We start from the raw sequence: 20,883 nt of genomic DNA, 5'->3' as shown, positions 1-20,883 counted from the left end.
TTGCCACACCACAAGAATCCAAGGGTAACGTCTGTTCATCTTGATGGAGAAATAATGTACCAAGACATCTTCCTGGAGGGAGGCTGAGAGGCTTCAAAGTTGTGGTAAGGCAGGGTATTCTCTTAGTCACTCAGGTGCCATGATGGATTGGAAAATATCCAAGAAGGAAGGAGGCCCTTCTTTTCAGGCTAAAAAACAACCTCCTTGTGGGGAAGGGAATAATCAGTCCCAGCTGGAGTAAAGAGACCACATTCCCTTTGCTTTTCCATTCAAAGCTCATCTCATGACATGAGTTTCTGACATGAGTAGCATTCTTGCCCAGACTTGTGGCCCCAAGGAGGGGATGGTTATTTAAGACAGCTGGCTCCCCCAAGCAAGGCGTATAACTTGATGATAAATGCTTACAGACAACTTCCCTTACTTGTTGATTCCAGTCTCAGTTTAATTGACACCCCTGGAGATTTGCAAAAAATAGATGTTTCTTTGAAAGAATATCATTTGTTTGGATGCAAGAAAAAGATAAGAAATTGTGCATGCATACAGTTCATCAGTATTTTCCAACTTACGGAATTCTCTGGGGAGGGATTCCTTTTATGCATTCCCTATGAAACAGAAGTTTCCTGTGCCTTTAAAACCTGTCTTGTGTTATAGTGTAGAATAAATCTGACATGTGAGTTTGGTTTCTTTTTCTTTTGTCTTTTGAAAGGAACTATTTCTATGAATTAGTAATTTTAAGGCATCTTGCAGATTTTTTTCTGAAAGCTTAGATAGAACTAATTTCAAGTTTTAGTAATTTAAAAATTCTTTTCTCAGAGTTTATACTCCTTTGGGTCAAGAAACCTTTTTGTGGCATAACAGTTATGCCTAAATCTCTAGACCTAAATGTCAAGCATTTGCTGTACATTCCTTTCTCATAATTGGAGATGAAGTCTTGTGGGCAAAGAAAGAATTGACTTATACATCTTTTCTTCCATCTGAGAACTTGGGCACTAATAATGGATATAATAACAAATGAATGTTCTGAGAAAACAGGCATTTATTTGAAAGAATTTGAAAGTATTGAGGGTATGCAGAATTTTTGCAGTTTATCAAAAGTAATACTGGTAGAATGATCTTTTAAAAATTAAATTTTAGGACTGGATCAGTGAGCTGAAAAGGGAATTAAGAAGGAGAACTAAGACCTGGCTAGGTTTCAGAATTAAAACTAGGTGAAACAAAAAACAAAACCAAATTGTAGGATGATATATTTAGTATGATACAACTTACATAAAAATTTAAGGGCATGCTAAATATTCTGGTTGTCTATGGATATATTCATCTATAAGATAAGGGCTAAAAACATGGATTAGAAGGGCCCCTGAAAAGTAACTTGATAGTATTTTCCTGAGGTGGTGGAGAAGGAAGGAAGGAATTCGGAAAGGAAGGTAGGTAGGTGGGAAGGAGGAGGGAGCAGTGGGGCTTGGGGACCAGAAACAAAAGAGATTTTAACTTTATAATGTCTTATTTCCAGATATTAAAGGGATCTGAGGCAAGCATGACATAATAACTTTTGTTAACTCTGGGGGCTGGGCATTATTTGCTATAGTCTTTGGTCTGGTCCTAGATTACTTAAATATATTAAATTACCTTAAAATGAAACAACCAAAAAAGATTTTTATACCTTTATTCTTAAGTTCCACATAAATGGGAGTAGAGATGCACAGTCAATAGATATCACCCTTCTATGGGTATTTGCATTTTTAGAGTGGATCTTGATAAACACATAAATCTAAACTGAGCTATCTTGTTTTGAATTCTCCTAAACCAAGTACTCGTTCTAACAACTTGCAAATCAGTTATGTATATGTTAGTGTAACAAGTGTTGGCTGTGTTTCAGGAACAGGTGCCTTTTTAAACAGGAAGATCTAATTGTGGTATTTGCCTCAACCAGTATCACTTTCGTTTAAAAAATGTCATAAATAATTCGAATGGATGGCATGCTTTCCCTTTCTGAACAGCCACAGACATGTTAACTTATTCAGAGGATTTCTTCCACTGTGGACGCGAGACTTTGATTTGCTAAGAAGCTTGCACTGGGAAAAAAACTTCTCATTGATTTACATGTAGGATTTATGTCAGTTTGAAAATGAAAATTTTGAGTCCTTGTCATGTGAAAATAGATGCAGCTGTAGAAACCAAAATCTTAGGTTTTCTGCAGCATAGAACTGCCCCACTTATTTTGGACTCAAGTCTAGCCAACTCACCAGGCTGGACCCACAGCTTAAAACTAGGAAATACGCAAAGGGAAGCTTGGGCACAGTGTGAAATTGGGGCACTCAAGTTAATTTCTTTCCTTCTAATCAAAGCCTCTAGCCCTTACCCAGTTTACTCTTGTTACATGCCTAAGTTTCCTAAACCTAATAGCTCCCTCAGCCCACAGGTTGTTAAATGCAACATACTAGAAGTGGGCAGAGGGGCTGCTAAAAAAAGGGTAATTGGGTGGTCTCTTTCATTTAGCAAGTAAAGGTTCAGAGCATAATGGCAAGGGAGGAGAAAAACAATTTTATTAAGATGAAAGCAACATAGGGGCGCCTGGGTGGCTCAGTCGTTAAGTATCTGCCTTCAGCTCAGGTCATGATCCCAGGGTCCTGGGATCGAGCCCAACATTGGGCTCTCTGTTCAGCAGGAAGCCTGCTTCTCCCTCTCCCATTCCCCTGCTTGTGTTCCTCCTCTCTCTGTCTCTGTCAAATAAATAAATAAATCTTAAAAAAAAAAAAAAAATGAAAGCAACATAAAAAGAATGGACACAATTCCTTTTAAAAAATTTTTTAATATGGGGTGCCTGGGTGGCTCAATCGGTTAAGCGTCTGCCTTCGGCTCAGATCATGATCCCAGAGTCCCCAGATCAAGCCCTGCATCTAGCTCTCCACTCAGTGGAGAATCTACTTCTCCCTCTGCCCCTCCCCCTACTTGTGTTCTCTCTCACTCTCTCTCTCCTCAAATAACTAAATAAAATCTTAAAAAAAAAATTTTTTTTTTTAATAGGGATGATTATCCTACAGACCTAAATAGCCCTGCTATATTACAGCATAGTAATGGTGTTTGTACTCATAGTGCTGAGTGGTTGGTGTTTTCCAAAACAAGTATAGAATTAATTGACCAAGTTTTTCCACACCACCTTAACTAATGGATCTCTTTGTCTTGATTCCGAGGGTCTTAACTACCTGGATGCACTCATCATATGCTAAATTAATGCCATAAGGGTAGACTAACCTGGTGATGGATTTTTATGTGCAAGGACTAAATTTCTGGAAAATGTTGCAGGTTTTGCCTTTATGTTAAAATTTTAAAGGTCATAATGTTTATTAATACATGTATATACTCTTAGAATTTCTAGTCTGGCAGCAGATCGAGTCCTATTCTGAAACCATATGATTCTAACTTGTGCTTGTAATTTGTTTTTAGAAAGAGCCAATTTGTTTGGAGTTATCAATCTCAGAACTTTTTCCAGTATTCCCTAAAGTGTAGGAGGTTGGCCCGAACTTATACTGACCTCATGACATTACTTAGAAGTTGATCTTTAAAAAGAAAGATAAATCCTAGATACAAGTTTATGTACTTGCCATTCGTTTACTTCATAAAAGTAAGACATAGAAAAATGGTCTGGTTATTTGGGTTTTGGCATGCATAAAAAGTTCTCTGACTTCGTAAGCTCTCTTATACTTGTGTTTCATAGACGAAATCACACAGTTTTCTTCTTTAGGGAGACAGTGTGTGGTCAAGTACAGAGTATGTTCCAGGTCCCACAGGCAGAGTTCAGATCTCAGCTCCTCCTTCTCTGGTTGCGTGACCTTGAGCAAGTTATTTAACCTCTTTGAGCCTTTGTTTCTTGTGTAAAATGGGAATCACAGTGCCTACTTCACAAGGTTCTGGGGGTTACATGAAATTCATGCGTAAATGAGACTCATTGTGTACGGTGTGTAGTTAGGTATTCTATACTTCTTCCCTTTCCCTTTCTCTTGAAACAGAAAAATCTGGATTAGAAAATTTTATTTTGGTTCTCAGTTGCCCCTCCTGTGACACTTATGATTTGATATGTGTGTTTATTATTTGAAGATGATGGACTCTGGGAGAGCATTGACTCCAGTTCTAGTCATATCTGCTTGCAAATGCTCAGCTCCAACTTCTCCAGAATTAGAGGAAAACTCGTGATGGTTGGTTTTATAGGTTTCTTCTGACTTCCTTACCTGAATTGTTTTGTTTTGTTTTTAAGTAGGCTTCATGCCCAGCAACGCAGGGCTCGATCTCATGACCCTGAGATCAAGACCTGAGCTGAGATCACGAGTTGGAGGCTTAACCACCTGAGCCATCCAGGTGCCTCAGTGAATTCTTTTAAATTCTCGATGCAGCCTCCTTCCATTGGTGGAAAGCTCTAGAAGTAGATTTGAAACTTTTTTCCTGTAGGAATTAACACTGGGGCCATGGAGCAGTCAGAGGGGTCAGCTTTAGAAATTACGTCATTTCTAGGAAGAGTGATCATTGTCTCTCCTCCAGAGTACATTTGGTAGCCAGATATCTATGAATTTTTCAAGATACTTTCATCCCGTTGATAGAAGTATTTCCTGAAACCAAATCTTTGGTCTCAAGATTCTGTGATTAGTTGTGATTGGTGAATAGCCATTATTATGAAGAGGCCACAGTGGGAGAGGGATGGTTGGGTCTAGTCTTTTTTTACAGGAAGCAAACTAAATGTCAGGAATTGTGTGTAGATGCAGTTGAGAAGCCCTTTACTGTCAAGTACTGTCGTCTCTTAGCTTCAGTCCTGTTTCCATGGCAACCACAGGGTCGCGGGTGCCTGGCTGAATGGTTTTACAGGAAGCTGAAAAACACTGCTATTCTAAGTAGCTTTCTTTTTACTGTACAAAGGGATTCTTCCCTTACTGTAGGCCAGCCAGCATTTACTGGGAACAAAGCAGGCCATTTATGCTAATTGTATTCTGGGTAGAGGGTGAAGAAATGGGGAGACCCCCAGCCCCTACTTACTGACCTGTGAATTTATTTTTCTGGTGGTTGTTCCTAGCATTTTGGAAGAACCAAATAGCTTACCTTTTCTTTATTTCATGTATGGGTTTTCCTGTTTGTGTTAAGCAGAGTTTATATTCTAAGGGTAAAACTGTGTGTCTGGGATAATAGTTATGGTGAAGTCAACTTGCTGAATTTATAGCTTTCAAGTATCAAAGTGCCCCATTCTAGCAATAGAAACAAATAATGGCTCACAGTTATTAGGCTTATCCTTTATTGTATGTTAAAATTGTCTTTTGGATTTTCTTTATATCTTAAAATATTTGTATTTACATTTGTTTACATGGTAGAAAAATTATGTATGGTAGAATAGTCTTTGAGGGTTCAAAATTAAATGCAGTTCCTTTTTGGCAATTTATGACTTGTGTCCATTTCTTAGGAAAAGAAATCTAGGGTATAAATGTAGTTCCATTAAAAGCTGGTATAATAATATTAGTATCAAATATAAGCCACTTACTGGACTAATTTTCTGAGCTCCTTCAAATCTTCTTTAGAAGTAAGTTGGAAAAAAATTTTTGTTGTTCTTTACTCTTCGCTAGAAACAACCTTTTAAAACTGAACTCTGATAATGAAAGCCTTTAATTTCAACATTTGTGGACTTTTGTTCCTAATCTCTGTTTCTTTCATACACACAGTTAAAATTAAGGAAAATCCATAAAAAATTCCAATTTGTGTTTTATACTCCTGATATCCATCATCTTGATCCTGGCAGGCCAGGTCTGAGGACCCAGAGGAAGTGGCACAGGACCAGCCAAGAGGGTCCCTGTCTGCACACAGGGTAGAAATCAAACACAAGCCAGCAGGAGGTGAAAGCAGAGTTTATTGAAGATGTAGAGAGAGTGCAGGTAAAGACAGAGCATCTGGGAGCATCAGAAAGGAAAGGGGGAATCTTTGCTTGGGGTCTTGGGGGTTTTTATTGAGGATTGTGGCCTGGTATATGTCCTCTTAGGCATCCAGGAACTGGCTACAACAAAGATAAGGACCCAGGTGTTATTCTTTGGAGCCAAGGGTTCTTGGGGTTGAGATAGCGCCAGTGGTCTGGAATATGCGTTTGATGGCTTCTTAGTCATTCCTTAGATGTTATCTATTCTGGAAGACCCCAAAGAAATCATTAACTCATTGTCCCTTACAAGGAGGACGTACATTGAGGCATGTGTAGGGCAGGGGTGCAGGTCCTAGCAAAAGTAGAAGCAGGAAAGGGAGCAAAAAGCAGATTTTCATGGAGTCCTTCAGTTTCCCCATCTATGTACCATTTCTTCTATAAAGTGTGGTTCTTGTTATGCAAGATAGACATTTCAGGGAAACCGAGATTTTGACCCTGACTGTATTTAAATAAGTTAATCCCAGATTAAACTAGTCCTTTACTGAGATCCATTGATGTTTCTTTTGCATTTTTATTAGGTCTTGGAAATTTTCAACAAAATAGTTTTGGAAAGTATCTCAAGAGACCCTTATTTAATACATCCTCAAGTCTGACTAGCACTAAATGGGAGCTTTAATAGAAATTGCTTTGCTTAAACATCCTCTACCAAATTGTCGTAAGTAGTTTTTCTGAGGTAACCCTGAAATAATGATGAAAGGCATTCCTGAAAGAGCTTACATGATCTAAAATGAGTTTTTAGAAAGTTATTTTAAGGGGTCTAAAGCCAAAATGTGATCAAGTATTTGCTGATATTGGGGGAGGTCATCAAGACGTGACTGCTGGTTGACCCATGAGCAGGATGTGGTTGGTCAGAGGCTCCCTTACCCCCACCCCATCCATGGAATGTGGGTTCTGCTTGCCTTCCCCACTCCCAGAGGCTGTTCCAAAAACATAGCCTTGAGATAATGATGTGTGTTAAGAACATCTGCATGGTATATGTGACTGAGCCTAGTTAAAACCTCTATGTGAACTTTTAAGATTTGGTGGCAAGTGCAGGGATCTACTTGTCTTGCTGCCACCCAAGACAAGCCTCATATATAAGTTCCCTTTGCTTGTTAAAACTGCCACTACCAACCTGGAGTTGCCTGCCTCTTCTTTTGGTTTCTCCCTGCCCATGGAGTAAGGGGCCAGTTTCAGATTTCACCCAGGAAGATCTCGAGAAAGTTTTGAACCAACAGCTGCATATTTGGATTTGACTGTTGTGTTCAGAGAGTTTATAGGTTATCTTGGCATAGAAAACTAATATCATAAATCTGGGAACAAGGAGTACCTTGCACGATAATGAGTTGATAGGAATTCATTGAAGAAGTGTGAAGTGGAGCCTCGGGAGAAGGGCTATTTGGAGGAAGTGGGACTCAAAGCATTTCATTAATTCAACAGAAATTTATTGAACAAACCCTTTATGCTAGATGTTATGTACTGTGCTGGAATTATAGTAATGAACAGGACAGTGTCCCTAAATGTATGGAGCTCACAGTCTGGTGAGAGGTCCAGACACAAAACCAAGCAATTACCTCAATGATAATGGCTATGTTGGGGGAATTACAGATTATTAAGGGAACACCTGGATTTGGAAGGGGCAACAAGATTTCATTGACGATTTCTTTGAGGACTTCTTTGAGGACACATGAGGCTGACACAGAAAGAAATCCCCATGGACATTGCTATTTACCCACTTAAAATAGAGTTCCTTTTTTACGCACTTAACTTTTAGAAACAGTCTCCAAAAATATAAAAAGCCTTTCTTAGAAACTAAAATATTTAGATTTTAGAATTTTATAGTAAGAAGAGATCTTAGAAAAATCCAAACTGTTTACCACCAATTCCTTTGTAACTCTGGAAAGGACAAGAAATGCAAGATTTCCCAAGTGGGCCAATGGGTCAGGAAATAGAAACCTCCTCTGGTTCAGAATGTGAGTGTCCAGGGAAGAGTATATCTCTGTGTCCTCTACCTTTTTTCTTTTGAGGAAAAGTTTTATTCTCCTAATACATGCATGATATCTTTGTCAGACCTGAAGCCTTTGTATCTGTTTCTATATCCCTTAAGGTTGGGGGGGGAGTGGATAAAAGTGGTTGTGGCTGTTAAGTAATCTATTAATCTGTGTAATCTGTTAAGAACTAGCACTAAAATTATGGCTGCCACCCAGTCACCCCAACCTAATTAATCTGTCTCCTGAAGGATAGGAAAAATTACTGTTTTTAAATGGCCCTCATTCCTTTGGAAAGTTTAGATATGCTCCCATTGATACATTATTTCTCAGTTGGATGTTTCCCCATTAAATCCTACCGATTGCTTTAATTTTGTACCTTAGCAGAAATATTACTTCCCCCTTGTTTATGTAGCTTCTTTCATGAGCCACATAATATCCATTATTCCTGAAGAGCTTCTTGCATTGAAGAATTTAGAAGCAGACAGTAAGAGGTCTTTTAAACTGATACACTTTTCTCACCCTTGTTAAGAAGGACTTTCAAAGGTTTATGAAAAAAAAAAAGGACTTTCAAATGTTATTCATGGTATTGATATGTTCTTTTCTGAGTCAGATTTAGTGACATGGCCCATAACTCAATGTTAAATCCCAGTTTTTAAAATTTATGATAAAAGGAAGAAGACCACCACAGTTAAAGAACAAGAACTATGTTAAAAAACAGAAAAGTTAGAATTATGTAAGTAATCAAATATATGAAATATTCTAAAGGTATTGGATATTTTATTTTATGGGAAGCTCCTTTGTGCTTCTTTATTTCTATAACTGTCAGGGTGTTCTTCTGTTATAGTATTCTCTTAATGTAACATTTTGCACTGTAACTGTTACTTTTCTTATCCACCTACCAATAGACTGTGTACTTTGTGGCTTTAGTTTATGCCTGGCATATCGTAGGCACTTGGGTAATGTTAAAAGAATGTACAGTAATAAATTAATGTGACTCCCATTGGTGAAAAGTAGTTATTGTAGCTTACATCAGACCCTGGCATTTTTATCAGATACTTCACTTTGAAATATATTGGCTGAATTTGGGACACTACCAGGAACAATTAAATATGTAGTTCATACGTTGTAAAATATAAGCATGGGCAAATAATGACTATTATATGGAGGCCTAGTATTGCACAGATATTTAGCATAAAATTGGAACGGTACACTTACGGTTCTCTGGTTATCTGCATTATCTAAAAATGTTGACGTTTATGTGTATAGCTTACATATATAGATATAAACTGGTGCTTTGCTATATTAGATTTAAGTCAAATCCCTTTTTTCTCTTTTATAATTATTCCAAGATGCTGTTGGTAGAAACTATTTTTAAATATACACATATAAACATATTTATATGTATTTTACAAGTATATGTATACATGTGTATTTATATGTATATTACATGAATCACATTTCTGTATATAATTTCTGGGAGTTTAAGATATATTAATTAAAAAAAAAGATATCTTAATTTTTTTGTCTGTAATTTTCTACAAGCCAAGACCATGAAAGGAATGTTTTCAAGTTGTCAGTGGTATTTTCTGGGAAAATATCTGATTTATTGAACTTGTAGGAAAGCATGTACTTATTTTATTTATACTTACAGGAAAGATTATGCATTAAGTTAAATTAAAAAAGTATTTGAGGCTATGAATTAATGAAAATGAAGAAATAACAGCTGCTTTCACATGTGATCACATTTAGTCTTTAAAGCTAAAACTGGTATCTTGCCCAAGCTTTCTATATGTAAAAAAAGAGGCACAGACTCAGCAGTGTAGTGCTCTGCTCCAGGCAAAAGCTTATGCTCCGCAAATGCTTCATGGGATGACACTTGTATTTTATTTTTATTTTTTATTTTTTATTAATCTGTATACCCAACACGGGTCTTGAACTCACAACGCTGAGATCAAGAGCGTCATGTTCTACCAAGTGAGACAGCCAAGCTCCCCGATTTGTGTATCTTAGATAACACCATAAGTTGAGTTTCCTGTACAACGAAAGTGAAAACAGAACTGAATCCTGCTCATCCCCCTTCTGCAGATATTATTTCAGTTTACCTTTAATTATATTCATCAACTTGCTTCTCTGCTGGTGTTCTGTTTCTAGTGCATTTTAACTTTATGGTTTAGTAGAACATAATAGTGACAGTCCAAACAGTGAAAAATGTGAACGGACTTGTATTTTAAATCAGCAGCAGTAGAGGGAGAGAGTATTCCCATTCATTCCTTAATTACTCATTATCAGTACAGTCTAGTTTTTTGTATCATCTGTGTTCATATTGATTTTCCTCTCTTGACTAGTCAGATGCAACCCCATGACACAGTAACAATGTCAGCTTAAAAGGTTTTGATTTTTCTAAAACAATATATGGACTGGATAACTTCTTTCATTTTAGAACCAAGAATTTCTGTCACATGCAGACCGTGGGATCCTGAGTCAACCTTAAATGCTGCTTGTGGGGACATCATTGTTTCCCCCTCAGGACAGGGCACCGGATTACTGGGGTGTGATGGGGAGGTGCAGGCAGAGGGCTTAGGGCGAGGACCTGGATTGGGGGGGTGGGGCTCCTCTTTTGGTTAGAGACACTACACTGTAGAGTTTCTATAAATAAGACCCTTTGCTGGGGACACAGCAGTGATCAAGTCAGACAGGTTCCTCCTAATCTCTCTGTTGCTGAGTCAGTGGCCACTTCTCAATCTTCATCTTACTTAGCCTGTTGGTAACATTGACAGGTAAGCACTCTCTCCTCCCACTTCCTTGAAACACCTTCCTAACTTGGTTTCCAGCGTGCTACATACACTTGTTTTTCTTCCTCCCATACTGGTTGCCCCTTCTCAATCTTCTTTGCTTGTTTTGCTTCTTCTGCTTCACCTTGTAGTGTTACTGTGCTTCAGAACTCAGGCTTTAGATCTTTTCCTTATGTTCATTCATTGCCGCACTTGATCTCAAGATTTTAAATACCATCCATATGCTGGTGAGTCCCAAATTTACATCTCCAGCCCAGATCTCGCCCATGACATTCAGATTTGTGTATGTCCAACTTTCCATCCAACACCTCCACCTGGATATTTAATAGGCATTTCACAGTTAATGTTCCAAATCTGAATTCATGAGCACCCTTTCTACACTAAACTTGTCCATTATCCACTCTAATCTCTGGCCTGATGTAGCAATAGCCTTTAATGCTTTCTACCCTTGCCCTTTTGTTACAGTCTAGTCTGAGCACAGTGTGATCCTGTTAAAAGGGAAGTCGCATTGTGACAGTCTTCTGCTCTGAAGTCTCTAATGGTTTTCTATCTCAGAGTAAAGCCAAAGTCCTTACCAGTGGCTGACAGGGCCCTACGTCATCTGCTCTCCCTCCCCTTACTTCTCTGATCCATTCTTCCCCCTCTTTTACTGTATTCCAGGACTGTTTCTTGTGAACATGCCAAGCCTGATCTCTTCACAGAGTTTTCCCATATTCTGTGCTCTCTGCCTAGAACGCTTTCCCCACATGCTTGTTCCTTGCTCTCTTCTAATATTTTGTTCAAATGTCACCTTTGCGTGAGGCCTTCCCTGACCACCCTATTTAGTATTGTAGCACCCATCCCACACATTCACTCTTCTCATCTCTGCTCTTTCTCCATAGCACTTACCACCTTTTTATATTGCATTAATTTACTTACACATTTTTATTGTGCTTCTTTTCACACTTGCTCCATGAGGGTAGGATTAATTTATTTCTTTACTGATGTTTCTATAGCACCTAGAATGGTGCCTGGCACATAGTAAATGCTCAGTACAAATTTGTTGAATGAAAGGAGACAAGAGTTGTTTAATATTATGTGAGGTATGTCTGCGTCCCAAGTCAAAATACATGTTGGTTTATTTTTTTTTATTTTTTTAAAGATTTTATTTATTTGACAGAGAGAGACACAGCGAGAGAGGGAACACAAGAAGGGGGAGTAGGAGAGGGAGAAGCAGGCTTCCGATTGAGCAGGGAGCCTGATGCGGGGCTTGATCCCGGGACTCTGGGATCATGACCTGAGCTGAAGGCAGACGCTTAACCGACTGAGCCACCCAGGTGCCCCAAAATATACATGTTGGTTTAAATCGGTTGTGTCACTTATTCATTTTATACCTGCCATTCCTTGAGAGTAGTATTTGAGGCAAATCTGCACCTATTTGATAGTTATATAATTTGGTTAACTATTTGACCAAATATGTATTCATTGGCTAGAACCTAAGTCAAAGGGAGGCAAACATCTTATGGAAACCATGTTTGGAAAGCCAAACTTATATTGGTAGGTGAAATCATTAAAAGATTGATTAGGAAGATCTAAATTGAACTGCTGTGGAGAAAAAAAAAAACCCTTTCGATCTATTATAGTCCCTAGACTTGTTAAATACTTTTATTCCATATAATAAGCAACTTAATTGTCTACTTTGGCATTTATTGTAGTCAACTTCCAACAAATTTAGTACCAGATGAAATATTTCCTTGTCACAAAATCAATTGCTCAAATCCTTCTAAGTATTAGAGCAGTGATTTTTAAAAACCTTATAATTATTATTAGGAAAAGAGTACTTTAAGAAAGAAATCACATAGCCAATTGAAAAACAGGTAGAAGTGGAATCTACCTACGTCCAAAGTTCAGGAGAATAGTTCTTACGATCACTGGCAGGAATGGATGAATGTGCTCACTGCCCTGCATCTGGTTTCTGTGGAATCTGAAACCGATACAGTGTGTGTGTTGGTGGGTTGGGGAGAGGGGTTGAAAAAAGAATATGAAAACTATCCATTTAGGTACAGGGCTTTGGAAGGGCCCTGAAGCTTCGTCTGATCTTAATGATGATGTTGGTGATAGAGATGAGCGTTAACACATTGAGCCTTGAGATGCCCAGCACTGTTCCAAGCACGTTTCATGCATTATTCCCCCAAACAACCAGAGGTACAGAGAAGTCATGCCCAGGGTGACACAGCTGGGAAGGGAGAGAGTGAGGAAGGGTAGAAATGAAGAAATTAGACTGAGAACAGAGACCTCCATCAGCCTTAGTCCTGCCACCCATTAATTGGGGAAACATGGAAAACAGCACTTCATCTGGGTGTGTATCCTCGACTCTACTTGTGAAACAGAAATATTGATGCCAGCTATGAACTCCTCATTCTATTGTGCTAAGGTCAGGGAAGGTGTGTGTTAAGTGCTTTGTGTAGAGTGCTTGGAAATGTGGCGTGTTATTAAATTGCTTTTCAGGGCGCCTGGGTGGCTCAGATGGTTAAGTGTCTGCCTTCGGCTCAGGTCATGGTCCCGGAGTCCTGGGATCGAGTCCCGCATCGGGCTCCCCGCTCTGTGGGAAGTCTGCTTCTCCCTCTGCCTCTCTCTCTCTCTCTCTCATGAATAAATAAATAAAATCTTTAAAAAAAATAAAAATAAACAAATAAACAAATAAATAAATAAATAAATTGCTTTTCATTCCAGCACAGTATTATAGGTGAGGCTTGCAAATATGATGAATTCCGCTGACTTTTTCTTTCACTTCTAATGTTTCTAATTTATCTCTTAGACGTGATTTTTTTTTTTTCTTTTTAGGTTACTTGTCTGCAAGACTTTTTTGGTGATGATGATGTTTTTATTGCTTGTGGACCTGAAAAATTCCGTTATGCCCAAGATGACTTCGTCCTGGATCACAGTGGTAAGGCCATTCTTTGACCGTCCTGGTAACCCTGAAACAGAGTCTCGGGGTTTAATCAGTTGGCCCATGCTAAGTGGTCTGGCATGTTGAAGAAAGATGACATTGGCGGTACTCTTTTTGAACTAATGAAAGTAGAGAATAAAATGAAAGCATTTGCTTAGTTGTTAAAAACTGAAAACTTAGTTCAAGTAGTTTTCATTTTGTAGACTAAAACAAGTTGTCTTTTTACTGCATTGTTTTGCCTCTGATATGGATTTCCTTCCCTGTTTCAGAACAGTGGCTGGCTGTGCCACCTTAAATATACAGATTGTATTGAGTCTGAAATGGTTAGTTGTGCATTTTCGGTGTACATAATGAGATATGTAAAAGGATCATAACTAAATTGTTAATCGTGGTTGTCTTAGCTTTCTTTTTACTTCATCGTTTGCAACTTTAAAAAAAATGCATTGTTTGTATATGCAGAACAAAAATAAGGCTATTTTCATTAATAGAATAAGAAAATCCCTTTCTCCAGTGTATGGAGTTTTCAACTTCCATGTATGGCGTTTTCAACTTTTTAGCAATAACCCCAGTGATTTCAAGTGTTATTGATTCTAGGAAAATTGCTTTACCCTTTCGTCTTGAATTAATTTAAACCTATTATAGTAATAGTGATTATTTTAGCTGATAGTAAAGTCAACTTCCTCTTTAAATGAGGTAAAATCATACAGACATAACATTTCACTTAGGAGAGTGATGTAAAAGATAAAGTCTCACTCTTTAATTTCATGAGTGAGGAAAGTTGGCCTTTCAAAAATTAGACCGATGGTAGACCCTTTCCAGTTGTAGTGATTCTGACCATCCAGAATTAGAGAAACATGTCAATAAATACTGTGATCCATAAACTTCTTAAAATTCAAGATGATACATTTTGTGGTACCAAACTTCCTTGTGCAATTCTTTCCTGTTACACTATGTTGGTTACCTTGGGGATAATTTATCTGCTTTGTGCTTGGGGCTCATTTATCTATATTTTTTGTTTTTGTTTCATTTTCTCACTGCCGCCAAATATCATTGAGGGTTTCTGTTCTGTTTTGTATTCTGATGGACTGGCCCTGCTTTAAACTGGTAATACCACTGGAAAGAAGCGCAGAGAATGTCCTTTTGTATTACGTGTGCTAATGCTCTCCCCTGTTGCCATGGATGATTAAGGTTGACTGAAACGTGCATTTGCATTATCATCTGTAATTTATATTTCTTGATTTTAGCTTAATCTCATTTCATGTTATTTCTTTGATGTCAGTCAGTAAATTTGGAAGTTGAGACACTGAAACACAATGATATCTTCTAGGTTATAAAGTTAATTTGGGTTAACAACAACAAAATATTTATTGAGTACATACTATGTATATACCAGGCATTGTACTCCATGCTTTATGTGTATGTTGTAAACTTACCTAAGCTAGTTTTATCATTCATAGTTTTTGTTGTTAGCTGTCGATGGGCTCCCAATAGTGAAAGGTGGGTGTAAGCTACTGATTTCTTCCCTCCCGGTTGCCAATTACTTAACCTTCTGCAAACTGGGGATAACTGGCGTTTTTGTAAGATTTTATGTCAATATATATAAAGCAGTTACAAGGGTACCTGTTGTATGTGCTATGGCTCTTGTTATTGTAAACGTCATTATTATACCACCACCAGCAGGTCATAAAATCAAACCTAATTCTGCCACTGTTACATTTATTTGGAGGAAAAATTGTGTATTTTTTTTTAACCAGTTATTTAACTTGTATTTAATCTTAAAGTCCTAACTTCAAATCCTTTTAGGATTTTGATAAGACATTAAAATGCTAAACGCAGTCTTAGCCCAGTAACAGAATCCTCCTTCAAGAACTGGCTTCAGGACTGGTTAAGCGTCCTAAAACTAGGGTGTAGTTCTGAAGCTCTAGTTATTGGTTCTCTAGATTTACACTGCTTATGAAAGAGTGGCACTCCCTTTAAGATGTTTCTGACTAACACACACACCACTCCTTTCAACAACAGAATGCTGTTTAACATCCACAATGCTAATTAACCTAGCTGAAGTTGCTCCAGCCCCTTCTGAGTGAGGTTTAGATTAGGGTCTTTCAAATGCTAACTAGCCTCCCCTGGTGTGTGTTTTCCTGATTACTGGACTTCACATGTTAATTTATTGCCCCTGAGGTATAGATTAAAACCAACCCACATCTTAACCTTACCACGTAAATTGAAGCATTTTAACGTAAATGACAGACAATATGCTATCTAATTTAATCCTTATAACAAGCCTACGAAGCAGATTTTATTCCTATCCCAATTTCATAGGGGAAATAACTGAGGCTTAGAACCTAACCGAGGTCCCCCAGTTAGCAAAATCAAATTCATGATTCATGCAAAATCTGCATGACTCCAAAACCCGTGTTCTTAATTATTCAAATTAGCAGTGATTATTTTAGCTGTAATTAGTTCTGGTCCTCTAAATGCTGTTTAACTTGGTGATTTGTGGAAAAACCAAAGTTATTGTTGAAAGCTAGTTTCCTCATTTTTTGATGCTCCATACTTAGGGAAGGTGGAAAATAAGACAGTAAGGAGTCCCATACCCTTTCAAAATAAAATTATCAGAGAATTTGGAGAGAATAAAATTGTAGCCTTTTGCTACTGACTAAAAAAGGAAGTTGCCCATGTTTAGATTAGGCTTTATGGTTGTGACCAAGTTAGGACATTGGAATTTCTGTATCCAGTAAGAACTCCACTGAAAACAATGACGTGGTCTACAAGATGCATAGCCTGACTAAAGATAACCTCAGGTGTACTTTTGGGACAGTTGCTTTGTCTATTAAAGTTGTTTTACAGTAATGGGAAAATGATCAGGTAATCGTTCTCTGGCAATAAACCACATTCACGTGTGATCTTCCCTTGGTTAGTATTTAAACCAGATTTAGTTAATGCACTTTACTTCCTTTCTAGAATGTCGTGTCTTGAAGTCATCTTATTCTCGCTCCTCAGCTGTTAAGTATTCTGGATCTAAAAGTCCTGGGCCCTCCCGACGCAGCAAATCACCAGCTTCAGGTAGTTAGTCATTCTTCAGTTTCTTTAATTATTATGAACTGGTAGTCTTTCCCATGTTTGCATGCAGCCAGGTTCCAAAATAACATGTAGATGACATGATTTTTAAAACCAAAAATTTAAGTCTGTTGCTCAAAGCTGTCATAAATCTGCTAAGACACTTGTTTGTTTTATTCTCACACATTTTCTCAAGAACAGTCTATATCTAGAATCTTCTGGTATTTACATAGAAGTATTTCACATTTGGACCACAGCGTACTGTATTTTTAGCTTTGTGCTATATGATTGTGGATATTTTTCTTCTCTTATTGGTTTAAAATATACATCCAACACAGAATGCATTTACTTGGTAAGTTTCACTGGCTTTTCCTTCTTCAAGCAATTTAATAGTAGCAATGATTATTATTAGAAATTGGTACTTATTTAAGAGTCAGACTTACCTGTAATTAAGTTTCTTTCAGGTTCTAAACCTGTAGATCTGTCATAATTTTGACTGTTTTTTTCAAAGCTAGAAACACCTATAAATATCTTGATGTATTAATTCTATAGGGTTTGTTTATAGTAATTGTAACTAATTTTGCTGATACCATTTCCCTTTAAGGAAAGGATTGTGAAAAACCATGATTTTACAGGTGGGAAATCTAGAACATGTGAAAGTAGTATCAATTAAAACTGTGTCAAGCACCAGACCCTCTAAAAGATGGAGTTTCTTGGACATCGTACTTGTCACTGCTTCCCCTTCAGCACCCACCCCACTTTCCTTCAGTCTGGTTGTTTTGCCCTTCTTCTGTATACGCATTCAGACCTGCTGAATAACTGCTCTCCTTGCTGTCTCCTCCTCTTTGTATTCACTGAATGTGCACAGTAAAGAGGGGTGGCCACCACTCCAGTGCCTGCTCTGCGGCCAGATCCCCAGGTGAGCCATGATAAGAATGGCTATGTCGCTCTGCTGGGTTTTTGTTTCTGTCTTTTGCCACATTTCTGTTTCCTTTCACTCCATTTCCATGAACGTCTCTGGCTTGTACCAGGTACATCCGTGCGCTGTGGAACGCTCCACCGTGTGTGGGATGCCTCAGCACCCCTTCTTTGTTGGAGAGCCAGTCGTTGCCAGAAGATGGCCAAGTGCCTCTCTGTGTGTAGTTACAGGACAAAGGGATCGAGGAGCCATACCACCTCAAAGGATCTACCTTCTTGTTAATTTTGGAAAATATCCCATTGTCGAAAGAGGTGAACGTTTGTTGGTGATATGAAAATGGCCACAGGGGCAGTTAAACTTTTCTGTTCTCACCTTCTTCTCCTTCTGTTCTTACCTTCCCCACCCTACAGCTAATAGACCCAACACTCTTTCTGAAAATACTGACAATATGAATATGTTCAACAGAAGGCATCTCTCTGCTGGGAAGCTTAGTTCAAATCATATTATGCTTTCTGTCAAGTATCTCAGACACTAGGAAAGCTAATATAACACGAGATTGGCATAAATACAATTACCTGAGCTTACCATATGGTAAATGTAGATTTTTGTCAGGTTCTTGGCTTTCGTTTTAGCCAAGGTTTACAGATGTTTATCATATCAGTAAAATAAATAGAAGTAAGGAGAGTGATTCAAAAATCAGGTATTATAATGAATCCAATACATACTCAACTAAGAGCATGTTTCATAAGCCGTATTTCTCTTGCAGACCAATATGTTTGTATAAATAAAGATTTATTCAAATCTTTTTAAATTGAATTTGGGATGCTTAGAAATTGATTCAAGAAATCCTAACATTTCAGGACCCCCAATTTTTAACTAAGTCTGTATTTGCACTTGGGATAGTAGAGTAGATCTTAAACTTGTAAGTAAAAGTTGTGAGATGTTTAAATCACGTTTTGGAGAGCAAACAGCGTCTTATGAGAGATTAAACCCCAAAGTATGTTCACCACATCCTGCAGTTACAGAAAAGTTAGGGATTTGTATTAAAAGCCAAGTACCCACAAGTACAACTCACTTTTACAGACCTCTAGCTGTGGTATATACCTGTTAACATTTAGAAAATTCTGTGGGACAAACTGGAATCTCAAACAGAACTAGTAACTTTGTAGACATAACATTGTACTTTTTCGGTCTTGGGATAGAAGTGCACCGTAAGTGCAGTCTTCTGGTTGACTGAATTCCTCAACAGTGTGTAATAAACACATAGAAATTCATCTGGATAACATAAGTAGGTAAATATTACTGTAATGAGCCCTAAAAAGGCTCACTTTAGGTTTCTAGCTTGTGAATCTTTCAGAGTCCACCGAGAGAAAATATTCAGAACAAACAAACCAAAAAGCCCAAGTTTATTTCTTCCCTTACAGTTGAGGGGAGGTGTGGATAATAGCCTTCTTTTGGGAGAGAAAGTCAGGGGGTGGTGAAGGAGTGGTACATGATGGAGGTGTGGAATGGTTGTTGTCCACCTGCCAGTTTTTGGCAGCCCTGTGAGGGGAGCATGCCCAATGTGATCCTGTCCTGGGTCCCACTTACCCTTCCTGAGACTCGGGAGAAATGTGCAAAGAAATGAAATTAAGAACTACTCATGAAGGAACATTTTTTTTAAAAAAAGATTTTACTTGTTTATTTGACAGAGAGATAGCAAGAGCAGGAACACAAGCAGGGGGAGTGGGAGAGGGAGAAGCAGGCTTCCCGCAGAGCAGGGAGCCCGATGTGGGGCTCCATCCCAGGACCCCGGGATCACGACCCGAGCCGAAGGCAGACGCCCAACGACTGAGCCACCCAGGCGCCCCTGAAGGAACATTTTTTAGAATTTTCCAAATGCTCTGGGAAACTGAGAAGCCCAAATGTGACTTGGTATCTCTTTAGGATGAGATTATTTGGAGGGAAATATGGACATGTAGTTACTGACACCAGTAAAACCCCTGGCAGTGAGTTTTGTCAAGAAACTGTTTAGGAGGGGGTGTAGTTTTAGGGAGTTTTGTCTGCTGTCAAGATCACCATTTGCAGGAATTGATTTTTATCCTTTCGTTCCTTTTCTGTCACTGTTCCAAGGTAGCCTCTGCTATTAATGTGGTGTCTGAGTATCTGTGAAAGCTAACAGCACTTATTGAGTAGAGGCTGGTGATGTGCACAGATTGCTGTATGGAATGAAGAAAAAAGTAAAATTCAGTCTTAACTCACAGCAAATTGACTAGTTCATTGCCCATAATAATCTCTATTTTATGTGAATTCCTGCCACCAATTCCCTTTTAAAGAGAATTTTTAAAAGAAACAACATTGAGGGGCGCCTGGGTGGCTCAGTCGTTAAGCGTCTGCCTTCGACTCAGGTCATGACCCCGGGGTCCTGGGATGGAGCCCCGCATGGGGCTCCCTGCCTCTCGGGAAGCCTGCTTCTCCTTCCCCTGCTCCCGCTGCTTGTGTTCCCTCGCTTGCTGTGTCTCTCTCTGTGTCAAATAAATAAATAAAGTCATAAAAAAAAGAAACAACATTGAAATTTAACTTAATTGAGAAATGATCAGGACTGTTGAATATTCTAAAAAGTTCCTAATTGCACAGTTCCTCGTGTTGTCCTTGCACTCTAAATATGTACATACATTTGTTAAATTATAGATAACGGATCATTGTTTATGCATGAGTGTTTTTAAATTAGAAAAATTAAAGTTTAGTAAGTTAAAAGTGACTACAAAATTTTTTCATCCTTACCCAATTTAAAATGAGCAATGCAATAAATAAGCATGACTTCATAGACCCAGATACCTTGGTTTATAGATGATTCATCTAATCACAAATACTTGTTGATCCAAGACTTTTGCCTCCACTCAAGGACTGGTACTCACTTTTTTGAGTCACCTATTTTGGACTTTTGCCTCTGCATTTTGCTTTTTTATATTTATTTGCTTCATTTAAAATAATAGTTGTCTGCTTCTTCATATTTGAAAGGAAAAGAAAAAGATGGACTTTTCTTTCTATAGAGATGAATGACAGTTTTCATCTTTGGGCAAAAGCATTGAAGATTAGTGATAAAAAGGGGTTGCAAATACTTCTTAGAAAAATAATTACACCAGTCCTAGATGTTAACAACCATCTTTGTGAAATGACAGCAGAAATGGATTCAGGTGATACAATTAGGAATAAGTTTGAGTCATGCTGAAATGTTTGACCAGCATTCTCTAGTATAAAATCTGCAAATTTACCTTCCCTTCTAAACAGCA

General features: G+C 38.2%; 1 protein-coding gene across 10 annotated transcripts in view; it reads left to right on the top strand.

Moving 5' to 3' along the window:
* Window positions 1-20,883, top strand: part of DCLK2 (doublecortin like kinase 2) — a 146,768-nt gene that overhangs the window by 74,947 nt on the left and 50,938 nt on the right. For 6 of the 10 annotated variants that reach the window (XR_004682433.1, XM_035022927.1, XM_035022926.1 and 3 more), the window contains exons 3-5: window positions 13,530-13,632; window positions 16,597-16,698; window positions 17,561-17,611. Coding sequence is in view for 8 of the 10 variants with exons in the window: in XM_035022927.1 (XP_034878818.1) it covers window positions 13,530-13,632; window positions 16,597-16,698; window positions 17,561-17,611 (256 nt within the window). In the remaining 2 variants the exon portion in view is untranslated. The remainder of the gene's footprint in view (window positions 1-13,529; window positions 13,633-16,596; window positions 16,699-17,560; window positions 17,612-20,883) is intronic. The other 4 variants (XR_004682434.1, XM_035022929.1, XM_035022928.1 and 1 more) reach the window with 1 other exon arrangement.

This window comes from Mirounga leonina, unplaced genomic scaffold (assembly GCF_011800145.1).
Source record: "Mirounga leonina isolate KUSES-001 unplaced genomic scaffold, KU_Mleo_1.0 Mir_176, whole genome shotgun sequence".
Classification (NCBI taxonomy): Eukaryota; Metazoa; Chordata; class Mammalia; order Carnivora; family Phocidae; genus Mirounga; species Mirounga leonina.
The sequence above is the reverse complement of the archived record's forward strand: the minus strand, read 5'-3'. Positions and strand labels throughout refer to the sequence as shown.